Here is a 19,626-nt window from a genome sequence, read left to right as displayed (position 1 = left end):
AGGAGAGTAGTGTGGCCTTTCAGAGCCACATTATATTACCGTATACATGTAGCAGCAGTGAGAAAAGTAATATGGCATAATACTGGGAGTTGATGCCATGATCAACGTTCATCTCCAGTATTTTTTGCCTCGGTAGAGAATGGTACCAGTAAACTTCCCTCTGTAGCAAATAGCAGCTCAGGGCGGGAAGCAGTTTTCACTGGGACTGCAGTTCAGGAGGAAAGGATTAGACCAGGGGTCAGCAACCTTTTTCAGCCATGGGCTGGTCCACCGTCCCTCAGACCATGTGGTGGGCCGGACTATTTTTTTTTTTTGGGGGGGGGAATAAACGAATTCCTATGCCCCACAAATAACCCAGAGATGCATTTTAAATAAAAGCACACATTCTACTCATGTAAAAACACCAGGCAGGCCCCACAAATAACCCAGAGATGCATTTTAAATATAAGGACACATTCTACTCATGTAAAAACACACTGATTCCCGGACCGTCCATGGGCTGGATTGAGAAGGCGATTGGGCCTCAACTGGCCCACGGGCCTTAAGTTGCCTACCTCTGGATCCTACTCTAAGAAGCTGCATAGAGTTTAAAAAATGAGCGGCAAATGACCTGTTTATGGAGCATTCTACCTGCTTGTTTTCAGTGAGAGTAGATGATGCTATTATTTAATGAGCATTCATTCTGATTTGTTTGTAGTGAAGTTAGAGGAAGTTGTGTCAAAACAAGTGCTATTCCAGAGCATTTCACCATCACTTTCCTTACTGCAAAATATGATCTTTTGGCAAAGAGGGTTTGTTGCACAAGACCTCTCCACCAATTATAATTGTGCATCTTGAATTAGCTAGTAAGTGATTGTATCCCACGTGGAACTAGTGTTAGTGTGGAGGTGCGCAGAGATCCAGCTTCCAGTGGTGCATTTTATCATTTGTACCCAAGAAGGGTATTATAAATATAATGTGGGGAGAGGCTTTGAGGTGGAATAAATGGAATATGTTCACTAGAGCCTCAGTGATAAGAAAAGCTAAGCAAGGCATAAAAATAGAAAGAAAATAGTTGTAAAGAGAAAGATTGTTAAGAGAGCTTCTTTTTCTGAACACCTTTATAAACATGCTTGTAACTAGGCACAAAGCTGGACTCATGGGATAAGTAAAATCAGGCAGGGAAACTTTACAAAAATTGAGACTTGATGCATTTCATTGTAGTCACAGCAGTATCCACTTTTTTATGATTTGCACAGGCTCAAAAGAACTGTGCTTTCTCCCCACTTCTCTCTAAATGAAGAAATACATGTGAAGTTTGTAGTCATAGCATCTCCAGTCAGATATACATAGGCTGTGTATACACTATACTTTTAAAGCACATTTGAATCACGTTCTTTCCCTCAAAGAATTCTGGGCACTGTAGTTTACCCTTCTCAGAGTTACAATTCCCAGCAGCCCTTAACAAAACCACATGGCCCAGAATTCTTTGAGTGGAAGATGGATTTCCAAAATGCTTGAAATGTATAGTATTTATGCAGCCAGACTCAAAAGAACCATGCTTTCCCCACTCTAAAGGCAAAAATAGGTGATATGTTAGGCATGTGGTTTTCCCTTGTGTAACTGTTGTGTGTATGCTTAAAAAATCAAGCAGCCTTGGAACGGGGTGGGGGGTGGGGCACAGAAAATCCAAGCAGGATCAGGAATGTGGTAGAGGGGTGGGTTAAACCTTTGCTTCCATAATAGTTCTGACTATAATAATGCCCACCACTGCCATTTGCAATGGGGAGGAAAGCTGTCATTGATATCAGTTGGTGCTTTCCTCCTATTGTGCAGGAGGTCCAGTTCTGATTAGTACCAGTCCATGACCGGGGCAAAGAGTTCAAGCACCCCACCCGCATACCAAGGTTCCAATATGGTTCAACCCACTGCCGCTGCCGCCTTTTAACAGCTATGTAACAGCTACATGGCAAATGTTATATCTGGTTTTGCTTTGCATGCTCATGAGCATACATGTAGGCAGCATGGTAGGTTGTTAGAGGCAATGGGGCATCCTGTGTGCACACTGCTCACATCCACAGCCAGCTTTCCCTCTTAATTTAATATAATTTATTTGTGCTCCAAGCATGAGTAGCCTGCACTAAGGAGAGGCAGAGAGGTGGATGGTAATATGGAAAATGAGTAAAGAGCTCCTTCTAACATACTAGTGTTGCAGCCATGCCCATAAGGAAGGTGGGAGGGGATCATGCCCATGGTTCCCCGCTCTTCCCCCTTTTTAACACCATAAATAAATAGCCTGAATATGTGCAAGCTGGCAGCCTATTAGCAACATGGGTTTATTTTCAAGGCTTTTCATATATATGCAGTCTTTTTAATTGGCTTTACATTTCTGTTATAGGTTTTACCACTTTTCCACTTCCTTGAAACTAGCAGAATTACAATTAATTGCTAATGCATTTTAAATCATTAATGGTTGGTTTTCATTATTACAGATTTCAAAATACTCTTTGCAAAAGAAGCTTAACGAAATGGTAAGAGCCACAATAACTATAAAAATGTCAAAGGCTTGCATCCTAATTTTTTGTTTCTGTTCATGTAAGGATGGTATCTCTTATGAAATGGCCCCTTTCCATGAATGCAACAATCATTCTGTGAGTGGAAGATCCTTTTCTCATGTAGCAAAATGTTAGGGTTCTTTACATTTTATGGTTACAGGTTATAGAGCTGTTGGTATATATTCAAATATCCTTCTGAGTATTGCAGAGGTGCTTATCCAAACTTCCCTTAACCCTTGGATTTATTTATTTATTTATTTATTTATTTACTTACTTACTTACTTTCCTTGCTAGTATAATAACTTAAGTGTTTGCGAAGAAAATTACTGTTAAACTTTATGGTTTGGTTAGACTTATTTCTTCTTTTCAGGCTAATATTTATAATTAAAATGGCATGAAAGACGTAAGCAGTGTGTTACTCCTCTTCCAGTGTAACATAGAAGAATTAAGAGTGCCAGTTCAGTTTAGTCACTCTGCTGAACCACTTTTGAAATTAAAGAGAGCTGTTGAAACATTGCTAAGCTTGATTGACTAAAAGCTGTGAAAATTCTGCTGCTGCTCAACTGGAAAGAATAAAGATAATATTGTCAGACCATTATAAACTGTGATTTTAATTAAGAAGCTCAAAAACTAGAGTCCGGTTTAGCCTTAAGTACCATGACATTTGTACTGAAAGTCATCTTCAACGCTACAGTGATTTTACACAAAATATGGTGAAATTGAATAATGTGTCCTTTGACCTGGGAGATAAGGCTACAAGTTAAAGATCAAAGGCAACATAAAATGTGTTTTGTCCTATTTCACTTTTAAGTTAGGCTTCTTGTTTAAGAAGTATGTGTAATCTATTTTATCTATAAAAATATTAAATTAATGATCACGCAAAATTATTGCAAATAATCTATTTATTCTAGTAAACCATGTCCAGCCTTGTAAACTGGTCGTGTGCTTGCAAAAAAATTGTTTGCACAAAATTTGTTGTACACATGCATATGCACAATTAAGAGGAAAGAGATAAACTGTGTGACAAGTTATGGCATTTACTCATGCATAGAACTGCACCAGGTGAGGCTTGTTAGCTTTCTACTTAACATGGCAGTCTAGGGTGCCTGCTTTTTGTGGATACTCAAGTTAGTCCACTGTCTGAAAGAACAGGCCGGGTGACTATGCAAGAGAGGGTTTACTTACCATTACATACCTCAGCCTCTCCTTTCCAATGGGATAGGCTCCTCTCCAATGGGATAGGCTCCTCTCTTGAGCAGAAGTGCTCAGTTCATGAACAAGTGTCCCAGCCTGCCATTGCAAACGACTGACACATCTACCTGCAAGCAGACCTACTCTCCAAACAAATCTCCTCAATGGTAATAAAGAAGCTACCATTTAAAAAATCATATTCATGTCAGCATTAGGGCTGAGTTTCATTTCATATCCAGAATTTGGCCTTTGCCACATGGTAAGTTCCGTACGTTGCTCTAGTTCGCCAGAAGCGGCTTTGTCATGCTAGCCACATGACCCGGAAGCTGTACGCTGGCTCCCTCGGCCACTAAAGTGAGATGAGTGCTGCAACCCCAGAGTCGTCCGCGACTGGACCTAATGGTCAGGGGTCCCTTTACCTTTACCTTTAAGTTCAATACATATTGCAGCTTCTCACATAGCCAAGTGATTGCTTGGTTCCTGTGTTACTTAGGCAGATTGCTTTTTAATTCACAGTGAAGTAGGGGAATGTTATTAACCTCATCATCAGTTGAAAATAATGTGGAAAACAATCACACAACTACTTGATCACGCAGCAAGCTGAAATGTGTATTAAACCTGCTGCATGGTTTTAGCCAGTCTTGTCGTGAGAACTGAGGCTTCACAATAAAGTTAAAAGAGCAAAAGTAGTTTCGGAACTGAAGCCTTTATATTTTGAAAGTACCAAGATGGATGGCATAAATTTTAACATCCAAATTAAATGAACATAAGTTATTTTGCAGCCAATTAAATGTGAGGTAAAGGTAAAGGGACCCCTGACCATTAGGTCCAGTCACGGACGACTCTGGGGTTGTGGCACTCATCTCGCTTTATTGGCCGAGGGAGCCGGCGTACAGCTTCCAGGTCATGTGGCCAGCATGAGTAAGGCGCTTCTGGTGAACCAGAGCAGCGCACGGAAACGCCGTTTACCTTCCCGTCGGAGCGGTACCTATTTATCTACTTGCACTTTGACATGCTTTTGAACTGCTAGGTTGGCAGGAGCAGGGACCGAGCAATGGGAGCTCACCATGTTGCGGGGATTTGAACCGCCAACCTTCTGATTGGCAAGCCCTAGGCTCTGTGGTTTAGACCACAGCACCACCCGCGTCCCTCAATTAAATGTAGACCCTTTGAAAACAGTAAGCTAGAGCACACACAGCAGGACATAGCATAACTGGGTGTAGCATTTGCAGTTATACTTACTATGACATGAAATCACTGGGCAAGGCATACCCGCTTATTTTAGAGTACAGGAACTTCCAAGCAGAAGAACAAGAGATAAGCAGGGATAGTTGAGAGCCAATGCAATAATAGAACAATAAATGCAAGGAAATAGTTCAGAGGTCATTTTGACCAGAAGAGTGTTTGAATAATTAACCCAGTGACATTAGAAAGACCGAAACTTAGAAGTCATACTTTACCTTCTCAGGAATTAAAATTTATGAACTAGAATCTGTTCAGTGGCTTATAATATTAGTCTTGACAACTGAATCCACACATATATTCACTGTTAGTCTCCTGAACATCTATCTTTAGTTGTATGCCCTCCCCAAAGGAGTATGTCATTGAAATGGAATATAATCTGTTACTTACTAATTTTGAAAAAAATTGTGTCACCCTTCAATAAAACAATATAATTACACCATATATATGCTGCCCTGTGCTGCTTTGGAAAGAAGGGCAAAATGTAAATGTAATAAGAAGCAGCAGTTTTTTAAAAACTTACACAATTCAACAGATTGGATAAAACCATAGTTTATATTAGGCTACATGATATGCTAAAATGCCCTGGCAAGTACAACTTATGGCACCTAAATGTAATGTGTTTCTAATGTTGTACACTGCCTTGAGATCTTTTGGAAAAGGGTGGTATATGTAGCAGGGGGATAAATAGACAAGAGCCGCAGGTGATGACTGTAGAGTTCTGGCAGCTTGTGTGGTAAAAGGGGGTCCTAATCCAGCTGTTATAGCTAGAATTGTGCTTTGACAGTTTGGTTACCTAACTTCAGGGGGCCATCAGTCTTGTCTGTTTACACCAGGGGTGGGGGACCTTTTTCTGCCAAGGACTGCATTCCCTAGGGGTAATTTATTGGGTGCTTACTAGCTGTGGTTGAAGCTGGAGTTTGTAGTGGGAAGGGTTGGAGCCAGCAGTTGGTAGGACTGAAGCCAAAAGTACCGGTAGGTGGAGCATCCCAGTTTCCTCTTTGTGCCATCCCTTTTCTCTGTCCCCGCTTTTCTTCCTTTATCCTTTCCATATTACATCTGCCATGTTACTCTAGCAGAGCACAAAGCATGCTTTAGTAGAACATGCCTGCCACGCTTTGTCATTGCTCTGTTTGAGTGTTACCCAATCCTCTCAGGAAGCTGCACACTGCAGCAGAGGAAGAATGAGAGTGGTGAGCAAGCTGCTTTTGGGATAAACTTACACGTCACTGCTGATCTTGGTGTTAAAGAACTAGGCTAAACTTCCAAGTAATGCCTTTAGAAAGGGTAGCGAACTCACATATTGTGACCACATCCTGCCCCCCTAGAGTTTCTTTATGGCAAGAGTGGAGAATATTTTTAGTCCATAGTGAAAAGCTTTATCAAACCCTTCCCCTATGCCACTGCACTCTGTGCCTGCATTTCAGTGCTGTCAAGTATCCCGTTTCCCCTGGGATTCTCCCTTATTTTAAGCAGTTTCCTGCTGCTCTCCCTTATTTTTTATTTCCCTTAAATTTCCCGTTTTTAATGGAAGCAGCTCCTCCCCTGCTGGCCAGGGACTGGGTGGGAAGACCTCGCCTACTTGGAGAGAAAAGCCTCAGCCCTCATAGCAAGTGGGAGCCATTTCCCGTGCTTACAGGGGGGTGTATTCCTCCCCCTGCATCTGCCCCTATCCGTTGCCGCCGAGCCCCTCAGCCGGCCAATAGGGTTAGCTGGTGGGCGGAGCCTGGCTGCCTTTGAGCAGCTGCTGCTTCCTGTCCTGTTTTGATGGGATCAGACAAGAAGACAATGGTGCTCCATTGCGTGGAGCACATGGCTGCCCTCCTCTTTGCTGACTGCCCTCCTCTTTGCTCCGCTTCGAGCCTGAGCCCGCTTGGAGTTTACATTGCTGCTCCGCCCACTTTGCTTCTGGCTCCGCCCACCACTGACATGTGGCTGTCCCCGGGATAGGTGAGACTGCTGATGCCTTATTTTCAAATCCAAAACTTGACAGCTATGCTGCATTTCTGTTTAAAAAACAGCCAGGAGATGGGTGGTGTGTGGATCTCCCTGTATCACACATAGTTTGATCTTTGTTATAGGAGAGCAAGAGAAGTGCTTGCATGCAATTGTTTGGAGTTGTGGAAATAAAAATAATAACAAAATTATTATTATTATTATTATTAATAATAATAATAATAATAATAATAATAAATTAATATATACAGAAAACTAAAAGCAGATTAAAGCACATGTTGACACATTTTGCCTGGGCTTCAAGACTGAAAGTGCTGGTTCTGACCAGGAAAGCCTCTGCTGATTCTCTGTATCACTTGTTGCCTTTTCCATACCATTAACAATGATATTCCTGACAGTGGGAGTGGGGTGGAAATAGGGGAGGCACAGTTCTACAGTGGCTTCTGTCCTACCTTACAGGGATCTTTAATAACTGTGCTGGAAGATTATTGCCCTTCCACATGAGATGTCAGCACAATTTCTATGTATGCTTATTTAGAAGTTAGCTCCACTGTGTTCAATGGGGCTTACCTCCCAATAAGTGTGTTTATCATTCCTGCATCATCTAATTTATAAAGTTAAGACATCATTCCATATGAAAAGTTTGTCTTCAACTATTTTCTTTTCTTTCTTTTCTTTAACGCAGGAACAAAAGTTGCAATTACACGTATTAGCAAAGGAGGACCATCAGAAGAGTCTGAACGAAGTTGAAAAATGCCATACAGTTATCACATGTCAGCTGAGAAAAATAAAAGATGCTCACACGAGATTAGAGCAGAATGGTAAATAAATATGTGATGAACCTAGGACATGATCCAGCCCTTATGTGTGAAGGCTGAGAAATACAGCAAAACCCATGGGAGCAGGGGAGAATGACAGCTTACCCCTTATTGGTGGTCTTCCACAAATATTTGAGAATGAGAAGGAAGTGACTAGATGGACAGAAATGTAGTGGCACATCTACAGCCAGCAACTGGATCCAAATACAAGATTGAGGGAGGCAGGGAGCAGGACATTTAATCAGTTCATATTTGCTCCTCCCAAAGTCCTGAGATGTGGCATATTATTATTATTATTATACTCTATTTACAGCAAAAAACAAAACATCATATCACTATCAATACAAAAAAGTTATAAATTCAAGATAAAATTAACCAACCATCCTTGACCAACACCTATGTTGTTCCTAAATTGTACCTAATAGTGCATGCTGTTGTACATCTTCCTTATATAGATAGTGTCAGGTGGTTCAGTTGGTGGCCACACTAACTCTAGCTTGATGACAGGGTGACAGATGACCCAGACAAGCTGTTTAACAGAGGTAGGGAGGTGTTTCACAAACTGCTCTGTTAAGTGCCACTCTGCCCACAGCTGCATCAAGGTTTAACAAGGTAGGGGGGCAGTACTTCAGAAAGCCGCTTTCTATAGCATCTCCCCACTTTAAAACAGGGTGGGAGTTGTGGTTAACTATGAGGGGAGAGAGGGGGGCTTGGGTTGACTGAGAGGGTTGGTCAGATGTAACAGGAGGAGGAGTTGGCCTGGTGTAGGGGGAAAGGAGTGTTGGAGACATTTGTAAAGGGTTCGCCCTAACCGGGGTGATTACTACTTAACCAATCAGACAATTAAAGCACTCCTTCCCATCACAAGTAGACAGTTACAAAACACTGTCATCATCTGTAAACCAATCAAAATCATTTTTACTCAAAATTGACCAATTAAACATTAATTTATTTTCAGAGGGTCTGCTCTGAGTAAAATATAGCTGAATACCACCCTATGTATTACATATTCTTAAAATTCTATTCTTAAAAATCGACTATCTTTTCAAAACAAAGATGTATGAGATTGAAATATATTTTCAATATTTTAATATAATTTCAGTAAGTAAATGCTTACAAAATGTTATATATATTATGATTATATATTAAAATATTCAATATATATTAGCTGGTTCTGTTAAACAAGAAAATAATGTATTTCCTGTACTAATTGCATTGCACTTTTACTGCAGAGGAAATTCATATGATAGTGCAGCAACATTGGTAATCACCATGTATATTATGAGCATGAAACTACTGTCTCTTGAAAAGTCCTATATGTCATGTATTGAGCAAGAAATGTCTCCCACATTCCAAACTACTAATATTAATCTCTTTTTGCTTAATCACATGTAAAAACTTGCTAGATTTAGGTTTTATTTCAGTATGCACCAATTTTATGCTGCATAAATATTTTACAAATATATGGCAGGTGGGTGTCAAAACCCGATTTCTAAAAAAAACTCCACCTATCTCCACTTTAAGAAGTGAAATACAGTATATGGACTCTATAGGACAAAAGTGGAATATAAAAAGACACATGGAAATAATATAGAAACTGAGTAATCACACATACAGCTGATTACTTCTATTTTCCTGAGGGATTGTCAACATCTGCCTCTGGACATAATTCCTCCACAAGAAAACAAACACATACAGATTCTGTAGGTTACATTTATTCTTTAGAAAATTCAGACATATAAGTATTTTAATATTAGTTCTTTACTTTTTATCTTATCCAAACCCATTCATAAGTTGTGGAAGCAATTCAACTCAATAAGAAATTGAGAGCAGTGAACGCAAGACAAAAGTCTGAGATAGATAACCTAAAAGAGGTAGGTGTGTTGTATTGTGTTTATTTAATTATATATCTATCCCACCTCTTCTCAGAGGGTTGGCAAAAAGCTAAAAATGAAGGAAATATGAAAAGGCCACGACTTATCCAATTAAATGTGTATGAAATATAGAAATATAAAATTACCATATATCTGCTTAATCCTGTTTAAGAGCAGCCTAAACATGAAAGTTTTACAACACTTTCAGGAGGCATACAGACTTAGGTTTTAACGGACCCTAGGGGAGGTGTGTTCTAAAACGGAGGAGTAGTTACCAAAAATATCTCCCTCTGTATCCTTGCTGTTTGAACTTTGTGATTATAATCAAGAATGGATGCTCAGCTCGTCTTAAAAGTCGCAATGGATTTTATGTGAGAGATTAGTCTCTCAGGTCTGTTAGGCCTGAGCCAGCAAGAGATTTGGAAGTCAAAGCAAGCAAGTAGAATTGTGCCTTGAAAGTTATGGGAAGGCTCTGCAATTGTTTTATAGGCCCTTGGCAACATACCCTTGAGAGGAGGTGGGCTACACCAACTAGTATTTGTAAACAGACAATGTAATGTATTAAGGGTGAATTGATATGACAGTGAATGATTGCATGGGCTTTTCCATGGATCCCATTAGCATCCAGTTTTTATGTATACTTACATACTTGTTCAGATTGTGGGCAGTTCAGGCTGTAGTCATAAGTCTTCAGAAACCAAAGAACCAATACACAAGTTGATACCTGTGCTTCCCGAATCTACTCCAGAGGGTCCCAGGGTTCTGTCAACTGCTTCTGTTCTGCTGGCGGATGGGCACTGTTGGAACTCTATGTGAACAGATTTCCCTCTGCCAGAACCATAGCAGCTGAGCAACCTCTAAGCTCTTTAGAACCCTTCCCCACCATCAACAGGCAAATAGATGCCAATACAAAAAAGAAACAGAATTTCCACAATAATTTGAGTGTTTATTTTCCATACCTACAGGTTTTTGGGGAGGGGAGGGGTGAGAATGAGATCAGCGTTTATGACAATAGTTTAGCATTCTTTTTTGGATTTTAATAGGGTGTACAGCTTCTTATTGGCATATGCTGCTTTTAAAAATCCTTTCAAAAATTAGCTGCATTTTATTAATTTCATTAAATTGGTATAGCTTGGGTATTTGGGTAGCTTGGCATTCATAAAATTCAGCAGCTCAGATAATAACCATTTCTACTTTCCACTGTTATATGATTTTGTCCAGAACAGTTAAACTATTGGATTGTGATAAGGGGAAATTCCACTTTTTTGAAGAAAAGTTAAACAGACCAAACTTAGTTGCTGCTAGATAAAACTATTGCCATTCTGAATGCTTGGTTCAGTGCTGTGGCATCATGAAGAATTCTTGATATTATCTACAAACAGCATTCATAACCTTTGCTATTTGTCTGAGTAAACGTCAGAGCACTCAAGGAGAGAGAGATACTGAACAGGCTACCCCATACAAAAGAGGGAGGGGTGGGGGAAAGATGCAATATTTATGACTCCAGAGACTATACATTGTAATTCAATAAGATCAAAGCCTGTACTGTTTATTTGCTGTACTAGTTGCTTTAAACAAGCTAGGAAGGGCAGCAGACAGAATTGTGAAATAAATATAGTTGCAAAATATTAACATTTTAAAGGTAAACACAGGTCAAATATATTAAATTAATGTATCTTAACTCTTCTGGGATGAAGCAGTGAGAGTACTTAGAATAATTAGTGATCTTCGTTTCTCCTTCTGTCAGTTGTTTATAGTAGCAGCTCTTGTGGACCTTCTGGTATCATTACAACAGACAGTAGCAGCCACAAACTAATGCAGTATTCATTTATTTCTAGTTATAAAAAGGGCAATAGTAAAGCATTAAAAACACCTATTTTTGTGAAAGCAGTGTTAATCTAAAATGTAAAAAACGTATGGGCAACCACACAAGAGACCTGTAACTGTGAAACATCATTTCAAAGATAAGCTGTCACTGTCAATTTTATTTATATTTAATGCCATTAATATTCTTGTCTCTGTATTTTGCTTAGAAGGGCATTAGTTGGAGGTGGAAAGATGTTTTTTCTTGTTTGGCATTGCAAAAACAATCTTGGGTGAACTATTTATGGTTGTTTCCTTATTAAGGAGCTAAAGAAAGTTACAGCAGACTTGATAAGGTCCAATGTCAGTTGTCAGCACAGAGTGGGAGATGAAAATCTCAATCTTACAGCAAAGGAATGGGAGTTGAAAGAGCTACAGCAAAAATATTCAATGGTATTTGATAATTATTTTTTGGTCAGTTAAGATTTCATGTTATTAATTTATAAAAATAGATCTATACTGATATTTTAATAGGTGTTTTCAGTGTGGTAGCACTGTTTTAAATTCTATAGTACTAGGCAACTATAGTAAATAGTATAGTGTATAGTATATGGTGATTCTGGATAATGTTAAAATCCTTGTATATTTTTCTGTGTAAAATCTGTTATAATATTGTTGAATGGTAAACATGGCTATATAATATTGTTAGGGTACAATCCAATTGCACTTTGCATCCTCCCATTACCTCCTACATTCACTGCTCTGTATACAGGCGTTTCCTGTTATCTGATCCCTCTTTTCTGCTCTCGCGCTCTCTCTCTCTCTCTCTCTCTCTCTCTCTCTCGTGGGGTGCTATGCTTGCAGCACAAAACATAAGGAGCCAACAACATGCTTTATTTCATTTATAGGAGAGAGAATTTAATATAAGACTCACTGAAGAAAATGCACAACTTAAGGAAGAAAAACAGGTAATTTTTATATTAAGAATATATTATATATCAACGACATTTATTAAGAACATGTGCAATTAAAATTACAGCTTTCTATAGTAAACTTTGTAGTTCTCTGAGATATGTATACTTTTAGGCCTTTTTTATTTGCTGTGTTAATGATGTGGTTGAACAGTTCCTTTTGTACCATAGCGCAGCCAGTATGAAGCTCCAAGATGTTAAGTAACTGATGGCAGTCATTAAGCCATGTTGTCAAAGGATGAATCAATATAAAGTTAAAATAAGAGTGCTTAGAGCCTTATGGCCTGGGGGGAAATGTACAACCATTGTTGATAAGACCTTCCTTGGTTACTCAGATATACAGTTGAATCAGGACTGACCCACCCATGAGACAAGGTGAGGTGACCACTTCAGGTGGCAGGATCCACAGGGACAGCAGATCCTGTCTCCAAAGAATGCATTGCCTGCTGCTGCTGTGCGATAGCTGCAGCACATTCCTTGGAGGTTGTATCTGCCATGTTGGAAGCCCCCCCTTGCCACCTCTACAGCGACCTCTTGGGCGCGGGCCAGACCCCTTTCGGGGAATGCCAAACAAATGAGTCCCTGGATTCCTCTACCGAAATATCCTTCATTTGCATAGGCATGGCCACGTCCCGTGCCACGCCTATCACCTATCTGCAACTTACAAGTTGTGACTATTTGCTACGTGGCAGGCGAAACCATTACCGGTATATTCTCCCAGTCTTTTACCTTTGACATTCAGGATAAGCAGGCCTCTGGTTATGATTGAACCATCTTCCTACACAAGTATAACAATAGCAACATTTTAATAAAGAAATTACAAATATATATGCATATCCTGTTGTGCTCACCTTTACAGAATAATCTTGTCATTTAAAAGAGAATGCATTTCTTTTATTAAAAAGGAAATGATTGCGTCTCTACAACATATGCAGCAACTGCTCTGCAGACAAACTGAAGCTAATGCCAGAATGTCATTGAATGAACTAGAAGAAGCATGTCAGGTCAGATATTTCTTGATTAGAAACTTGATGGCAATCTGCTAAATAATTTTATTAAAATTGTTGTTGTTGTTGTTGTTGTTGTTACCCCACCCCCTTCACCCTAAGATCCCAGGGCAGGTTACATTTTATAATAAAACATTAAAAACAAATTACAAGATTTAAAATAATTTAGGAAGTATTTTAAACTTGTTTAAAAGATTGTCATATGCTCTTTAGAACTTAAGACTGTGACCCTATCAGGCTGAACCTTGAGCTGTATCCTGTGGCCTTCCATAGAGCTGGGTGAGGCAACATGATAATTATAGTAAATTTCCATTTTAGTAATTTAGGATATGCACTATTCTTCCATGCATATTTCTCCAAAGCACAGTTTTACGATCATGAAGGGGGTCCTTTTCCCACTGCTGTTGACCAGGTGTGCTTATACTCTGCTGAATGCAATGGAATCTGCCTGGCTATTTCTGACAAAATGGGGGCCTCACATATTTAATATACTAGATCTCCTAGTGTGCAGCATAATATAACCAGGTTTTTTGTTGAGGCAGCATGTATGCCAGGGGTCTGAAAATGAGTAGGTTGCTATTTAGACAGCACCTATTTAGACAAGGTTACCATGTCAGCAGTTTATAAACTTACGAATGGGAGAAAGACAGAAGATAATGGCAGTTCTCATAGTACTAGAATCCAGGGTCAAATCAGTGAGTTAGAAGGCAGCTAGTTAAGTGCAACAGAATGAGGGTGTTTTTCAACAGAAGACATCGTAGGATTGCATCTAGTGTAAATGCTGCATGAATGGAAAGAGCTTCCATTCATGGAAGGAAAGTTGCACTCATGGAAGGATCCCATCCATATGTATAACTCTCTCTTCTGTTCCTGAAGGTTATTACAGTGGATGCAACCTCTAGTTAACAAGCTGTGATGATGGCCATGGCTGCTATATTGGCTTAAACAAAACCCAATTAGACAAATTAATGGAGGATAGATCTACAAACAACTGTTAGACAGTTGAAAGGAATGAAATCTTCATGTTTGGAGACAACATCTGTTTACCAGATGCTTGAGACAAACAGGGATGGCAATCCATTGTGCTCTGCTAGTGTGCTTACAGAAGCCTTTGCCTGACCATAGCAGGGAAAGAATGATGGCTCTTTAGTCTAATACAGCAACACACTTTGCATATCTTTTCTGGCAGATTTATAATCTGTTCTTATGATGGTAGACAAAAGCATCTTCCTATAATATAACCTGCTTATAGTAGTTCTATCAGCAATTTAACTAGCAGTGCATTCAGCAAAACTGCATAATGATGGCATCAGAAACCAGTATCAGACAATACTCTGCTACCTATGGTATGTGTGTGTTGGTGGTGGGCATCATGCCTCCCACTCAACGCATCAGTTCCCTTTCTGAGGTCAGAAGACATCCACATGTGAGTATAATACTTAAATGAAGCATACACGTTAAATGCAATGTATATAGGCTTGGATAGCATAGTTTATATGTTTTAGATAAAATCTAGAAATTGACCATGTGATCTGGGCCTGTGTATTTATGCCCTGTTGAAAACATATGGCTGTGCAAGGACGCCTTGCAGCCATGTAGGTGGAAGAGCCATATTGTGTTTGCAGGGATGGAAGGAGTACAGGCGGTGACCATTTAGGTGTGTCCAATTGATGCATGATTGCTGACGCGTAGATCTTTTTGGACCCGTAAAAGGGCAGAATGGGCTTATGCATGTGGGCCCAGGAACAGAACCCCTGCGCAAACTGGTTCAAATGGGGCCAAAGAGTTTTAGAATCCTGTGTAACGAACCTTGACCTCTGGTTCCATTAATTTTTTTAATGATTTTACATTTCACTTTTTAATAAAATCTGTGAAATATTTTTTTTTAAAAAAAAAAACTCTCAAGCAGTAAATGGAACCATATAGAGGGATAATTGCATGGAAAGAATATGTCAGGTCTCTTTTCTTCCTCAAGCATTCTATATATTTTGATTCATTTAAAAAGAAAGCAACAACAACAAAACTCAAAACTGTGTGTGTGCAGTATCCTGACCACAATTAGCGAAGACATCTATCAATCTAGATGGACTCCACTGGCCATGCTGGCTGGAGCTGTTGAGTCCAGCTCCATCTGGAGGGCCACACATTCCCCACATTCTAGGTAAATTTTACACCTTTTTCTTTCATTCTCCAAATAATCACTGTAGTGTGCATAGCCAGCAGTGTTTCAGAAATGTTCAGTGCCGTATAGGTTCAGAAGTACTGTCTGTAGAAAAAGGCAACGCAGCAAATAATTAATTTTGAAAGAGAGCTTTTATGGACTCTTCCCAACCCCAGAAATGGTTTTAAAGAATCACAGAAACCATGCATAGTCACCATTTATCTAAATGCACTAACACTGTTTACATTGGCAAATTTGATCACATCATCTTATATTAGGTAGTGGATACACTGGGTTGTATCCCTTTTATTCATTTTTCAAAAATGTGAAGAGGGCAAAATTGTATAGTACCTGAGAGATGTATGAGAATTTTTACTACTGATTTATGCAAGATTACTTTAATTTATCAATGTGACAGCAAAGCTGACAATGAGTTAATCCAGAAATGTTAAGACAAGTATGGCAGTTTAAAATCCTTCTTAGTGTACTGCCTTGCACACTGCTGGTGCTACGTAAATGTGAAGTCGCAGTAGGAATAGCATACCAGTACTCTTTTAACGCAGATTTAATTTCATTGAACCAACTTAAAAATGAAATGGGAAAACCAAACAAGAAAAACTACAGACTGGAATTTTTGCAATGGTGTTTCACAGTCCTTAAGTTAATCTTAACTCTATATTATATGGAATGTTAATAAAATTCAGGTTTGATTATTGTAATAAAAATATGTTCTAGGATGTGCTGTAGTGTTTATCTTCGCAAACAAAGCTTTAGAATGTGCTACATTTCATATTTCTTAGCTCTGCACTTTATATTACTTTTTCAGCACATTAAAACTTATGCAGTGAAACTGAATAATGGCAAGTATTTTTATACCCTTTTATAGCCATTTCTTTTTCATAACCTCCCCCTGTTTCCTGTTAGCTAAACTATAAGCACCTTTCTGTTAATTTATGAAAATTATTGTTGTGATAGCACATTATCACTGATCTGTATGGCACTTTCAGCATGTTAGAAGAAAAGGTCCAAGCAACATAAAACACATCAAAATTCATTAATGTGGTATTGATTATTTTTTGGATAATTAATTTTATTGCAGACCCTTGAAAGAGATAATGAGCTGCAAAGGGAGAAGGCAAAAGAAAATGAAGAAAAGTTCTTTAATCTTCAGAATGAATATGAGAAAACACAAGCAACTTGGAAAAACGAAGTAGGTTCCCCCCCCCCATTTAAATACTACTGAATTAACAAGGTTACTAGGAAGTAAGAAAAAACATTTAAAATAATTCCAAAATTTCAAGAAGCTATTATTAACTAAAACAAGAACAGGCATATTTTAGAAATCCATCTATTTCATACATTGGAGACATTAGAATAATGGTTTGAGAGCTTTTAGGTATCTCAGTACGAGATATGTTTTCCTCAACTTATAACAGGACCTCAGTGAATTGAAAGATTTATTCATCATTACTTCTTGTATACTTTTAAATTTCTAGTCCAGAGGAACAAATCCAAGTATCAAAACTGATTTCTATACATTTTCACTATAAGGAAAAGATACTGCCTTGAGTGGAGGATGCCAATATTGGTGAGGTTGTTACTGAAGATTTCAGCCTTGCTGTCCTTTTCAATATGGCCTGGCATCTTGATTCTAGACATATCCATGTAGCCCAGGAAAATGTACAAAATGTAAAAGGAAGGCCATCAGTCAAGGACCTTCTCTTTCTTAAACTCAGGGATTCCATTTTAAGAATTTTAGTTTATTTTTTTCTTAGCAGTGTTCCTTTGTGTGTGGAAGCATTGTGCTGGAGTACTTGCTCCCCCTAGTTTCACCTTTAATACAGATTCTGGAGCCCCTGAAGTTCAGAGCTGAGTGTATACGGTAAGGGATGATAATCCAGAAGCCTTTACAAAGGACAGCCACCCTGACGGTTGGTTCCATTTCCACCCATTGAATGGTCATCTTGCTCCTTCCGTATTAATTGCTTAATGTTGAAAGAACTGCATTTGGAATACTGTTTGCAATTGTTGTCATCTCCCCTCAAGAAGAGTATTGCACAGTTGAAGAAGGTCCAGAAAAGGGCACCTTAAGTGATCAAGAGGAAGGGAGCAAAACTCCTATGAGGAAAGATTGTAGAATTTGGGACTATTTGGTTTAGAGAAAAGGTAATCGAGAAGCGACATGATAGAAGATTATAAAATTACTAATGGCATGGAGAAAATGGATAAAGTTTTTATTCTTCCCTCCTAACACTAGAAATTGTGGACAGCCAATGTAACAGAATGCTGGAAGAGTCATGACAGAGAAAGAAAATACTTCTTCAGAGAGCACATAAAAGGAAATTGATCCCACAGGATGCAGGGATGGCATCCAATTTGGATGGCTTTAAAAGAGCATTAGAGGCCATGTTCTATCTCTGAATACTAGGCGCTGGGAATGATAGGTGGGCAGAGTGCTGCTGGGCTCATTTCCTGCTTGCAGGCTTCCCACAGACATCTGGTTGAGCGCAGTGAGAACAGGATGCTGGACTGGATGGGCCATTGGCCATTGATTCAACAGGCCTATCTTATGTTCTTTTGTGGAGGGGTGCCAACAGTTGCTGAAGAGGGGAGCAAATTTCAAAGAGGTGTAAATGTCTGTGAAATACCCATTTTCCCATTCAGCTCAATTGTAATAGAAACATGTGCTCTTTTTTTAATTGCAGGCTGCCGAGACAGGTTATGAAAATCAAATGCATACAAGCCAAACAGGAAACAAATATACACAAAAATCAAAAGAAGTTTCTAATAATCTTGAAAAAGGAGACATTGGATTAAAAACTACTCAGTCTTTGAATTTGGATGAAATAAAAGCAAAGCAAAGCAATACTGGTATAAACACAGGGGAAGAGAAGTCAGTTAATGTTGAAGGTACATATGTGTGTGTGTAATTATAAGAAAAACAGTCCAGAAGATGTTGATCTAAACTAAGTGTGCTAAAGAAAAACTAAAATAAAATAATTTTTAGCTATGGTAACTAAAATATATAGGCTAAAATGTATTATCAGAATCTCACATTACTGAAATACAAATTAATTGCCAAATGCTATATGAGAATTGCAGCCTAATACCCTCACCCCGATAGCCACGAGAGCATTAGCACCCTCACACCACCCAACAAATAATTGTGGGTGGGGGAAATAGGGTGTCTGCGCTGTTTTGCTTACTTCAGCAGGACAGAACAAAGCCAGGCTGATAAAACTATGAGATGCCAAGTAAGGGCAATGAGATTATGGATTTCAAGGGTATGGAATGAGTGAAATGCAGGGCTAGGAATGCATCTTGCAGTAAAACAAACAGGGCTGCTGATGTTCGACAAAGTTCTGGGCCTTAGTGATAAATTTAAAACTGATGAATTACCACTTCTGAGTGGCATCCATCTGAGAGTTCTTGAAGAACTGAAATGTGTAATTGTTTATCTTCTAATAAAAGATGTAACTTGCCACTAAAATCACCTTCCATATATCCAATGACTAGTAAGTAGTCAATGTGACACCAACTTCTAAAAAGAAATGAAGAGGGGATCCAGGCAATTGTAGGCTGGTTATTTTAACATCTGTTCCAGGACAACTGGTGGAACGATTATGTAAAGATAGAATTATCAAGAATATAGGACAAATCTTGCTGAAGCTGAATAATAGCTTTTGCAAGGATCACTCACTAATAGACTCATAGAATTGTAGAGTTGGAAGGCACCCTGAGGATCATCTAGTCCAACCCACTGTAATGCAGGAATATGCAGCTGTCCCATACAGGGATCAAACCTGTAACCTTGGTGTTTCCAGCACCACACTCTAACCAAGTGAGCTATCTTTTAGATTTCTTTCAGAGTGAAAACAAGTGGTCTTTACTTATATTTTCAAAAAGCTTTTGAGAAGTTCCCTCACCAAAGAATCCTGAATAAGCTTAGCAGTCATAGAATTAGAGGTGAGGTCCCTTTGCAGATCAGTAACTGGTTAAGGAATAGGAATTAGGAGTAAATGAACAGTTCTCCCAATGGAGTCTTCCTGGGATCAGTATTGGGAATTTT

At 39.0% G+C, this 19,626-nt stretch overlaps 1 protein-coding gene across 2 annotated transcripts in view; it reads left to right on the top strand.

The window, feature by feature from the left end:
- CCDC73 (coiled-coil domain containing 73) overlaps positions 1–19,626 on the top strand; it is a 54,383-nt gene that overhangs the window by 28,409 nt on the left and 6,348 nt on the right. For both annotated transcript variants that reach the window (XM_033151585.1, XM_033151576.1), the window contains exons 6-13: positions 2,472–2,510; positions 7,609–7,744; positions 9,536–9,615; positions 11,743–11,871; positions 12,327–12,386; positions 13,295–13,393; positions 16,657–16,767; positions 18,263–18,467. In XM_033151585.1, coding sequence (XP_033007476.1) covers positions 2,472–2,510; positions 7,609–7,744; positions 9,536–9,615; positions 11,743–11,871; positions 12,327–12,386; positions 13,295–13,393; positions 16,657–16,767; positions 18,263–18,467 — 859 coding nt within the window. The remainder of the gene's footprint in view (positions 1–2,471; positions 2,511–7,608; positions 7,745–9,535; positions 9,616–11,742; positions 11,872–12,326; positions 12,387–13,294; positions 13,394–16,656; positions 16,768–18,262; positions 18,468–19,626) is intronic.

Source organism: Lacerta agilis, chromosome 1 (assembly GCF_009819535.1).
Source record: "Lacerta agilis isolate rLacAgi1 chromosome 1, rLacAgi1.pri, whole genome shotgun sequence".
Taxonomy (NCBI): Eukaryota; Metazoa; Chordata; class Lepidosauria; order Squamata; family Lacertidae; genus Lacerta; species Lacerta agilis.
This window is presented reverse-complemented; position numbering and strand designations above follow the sequence as displayed.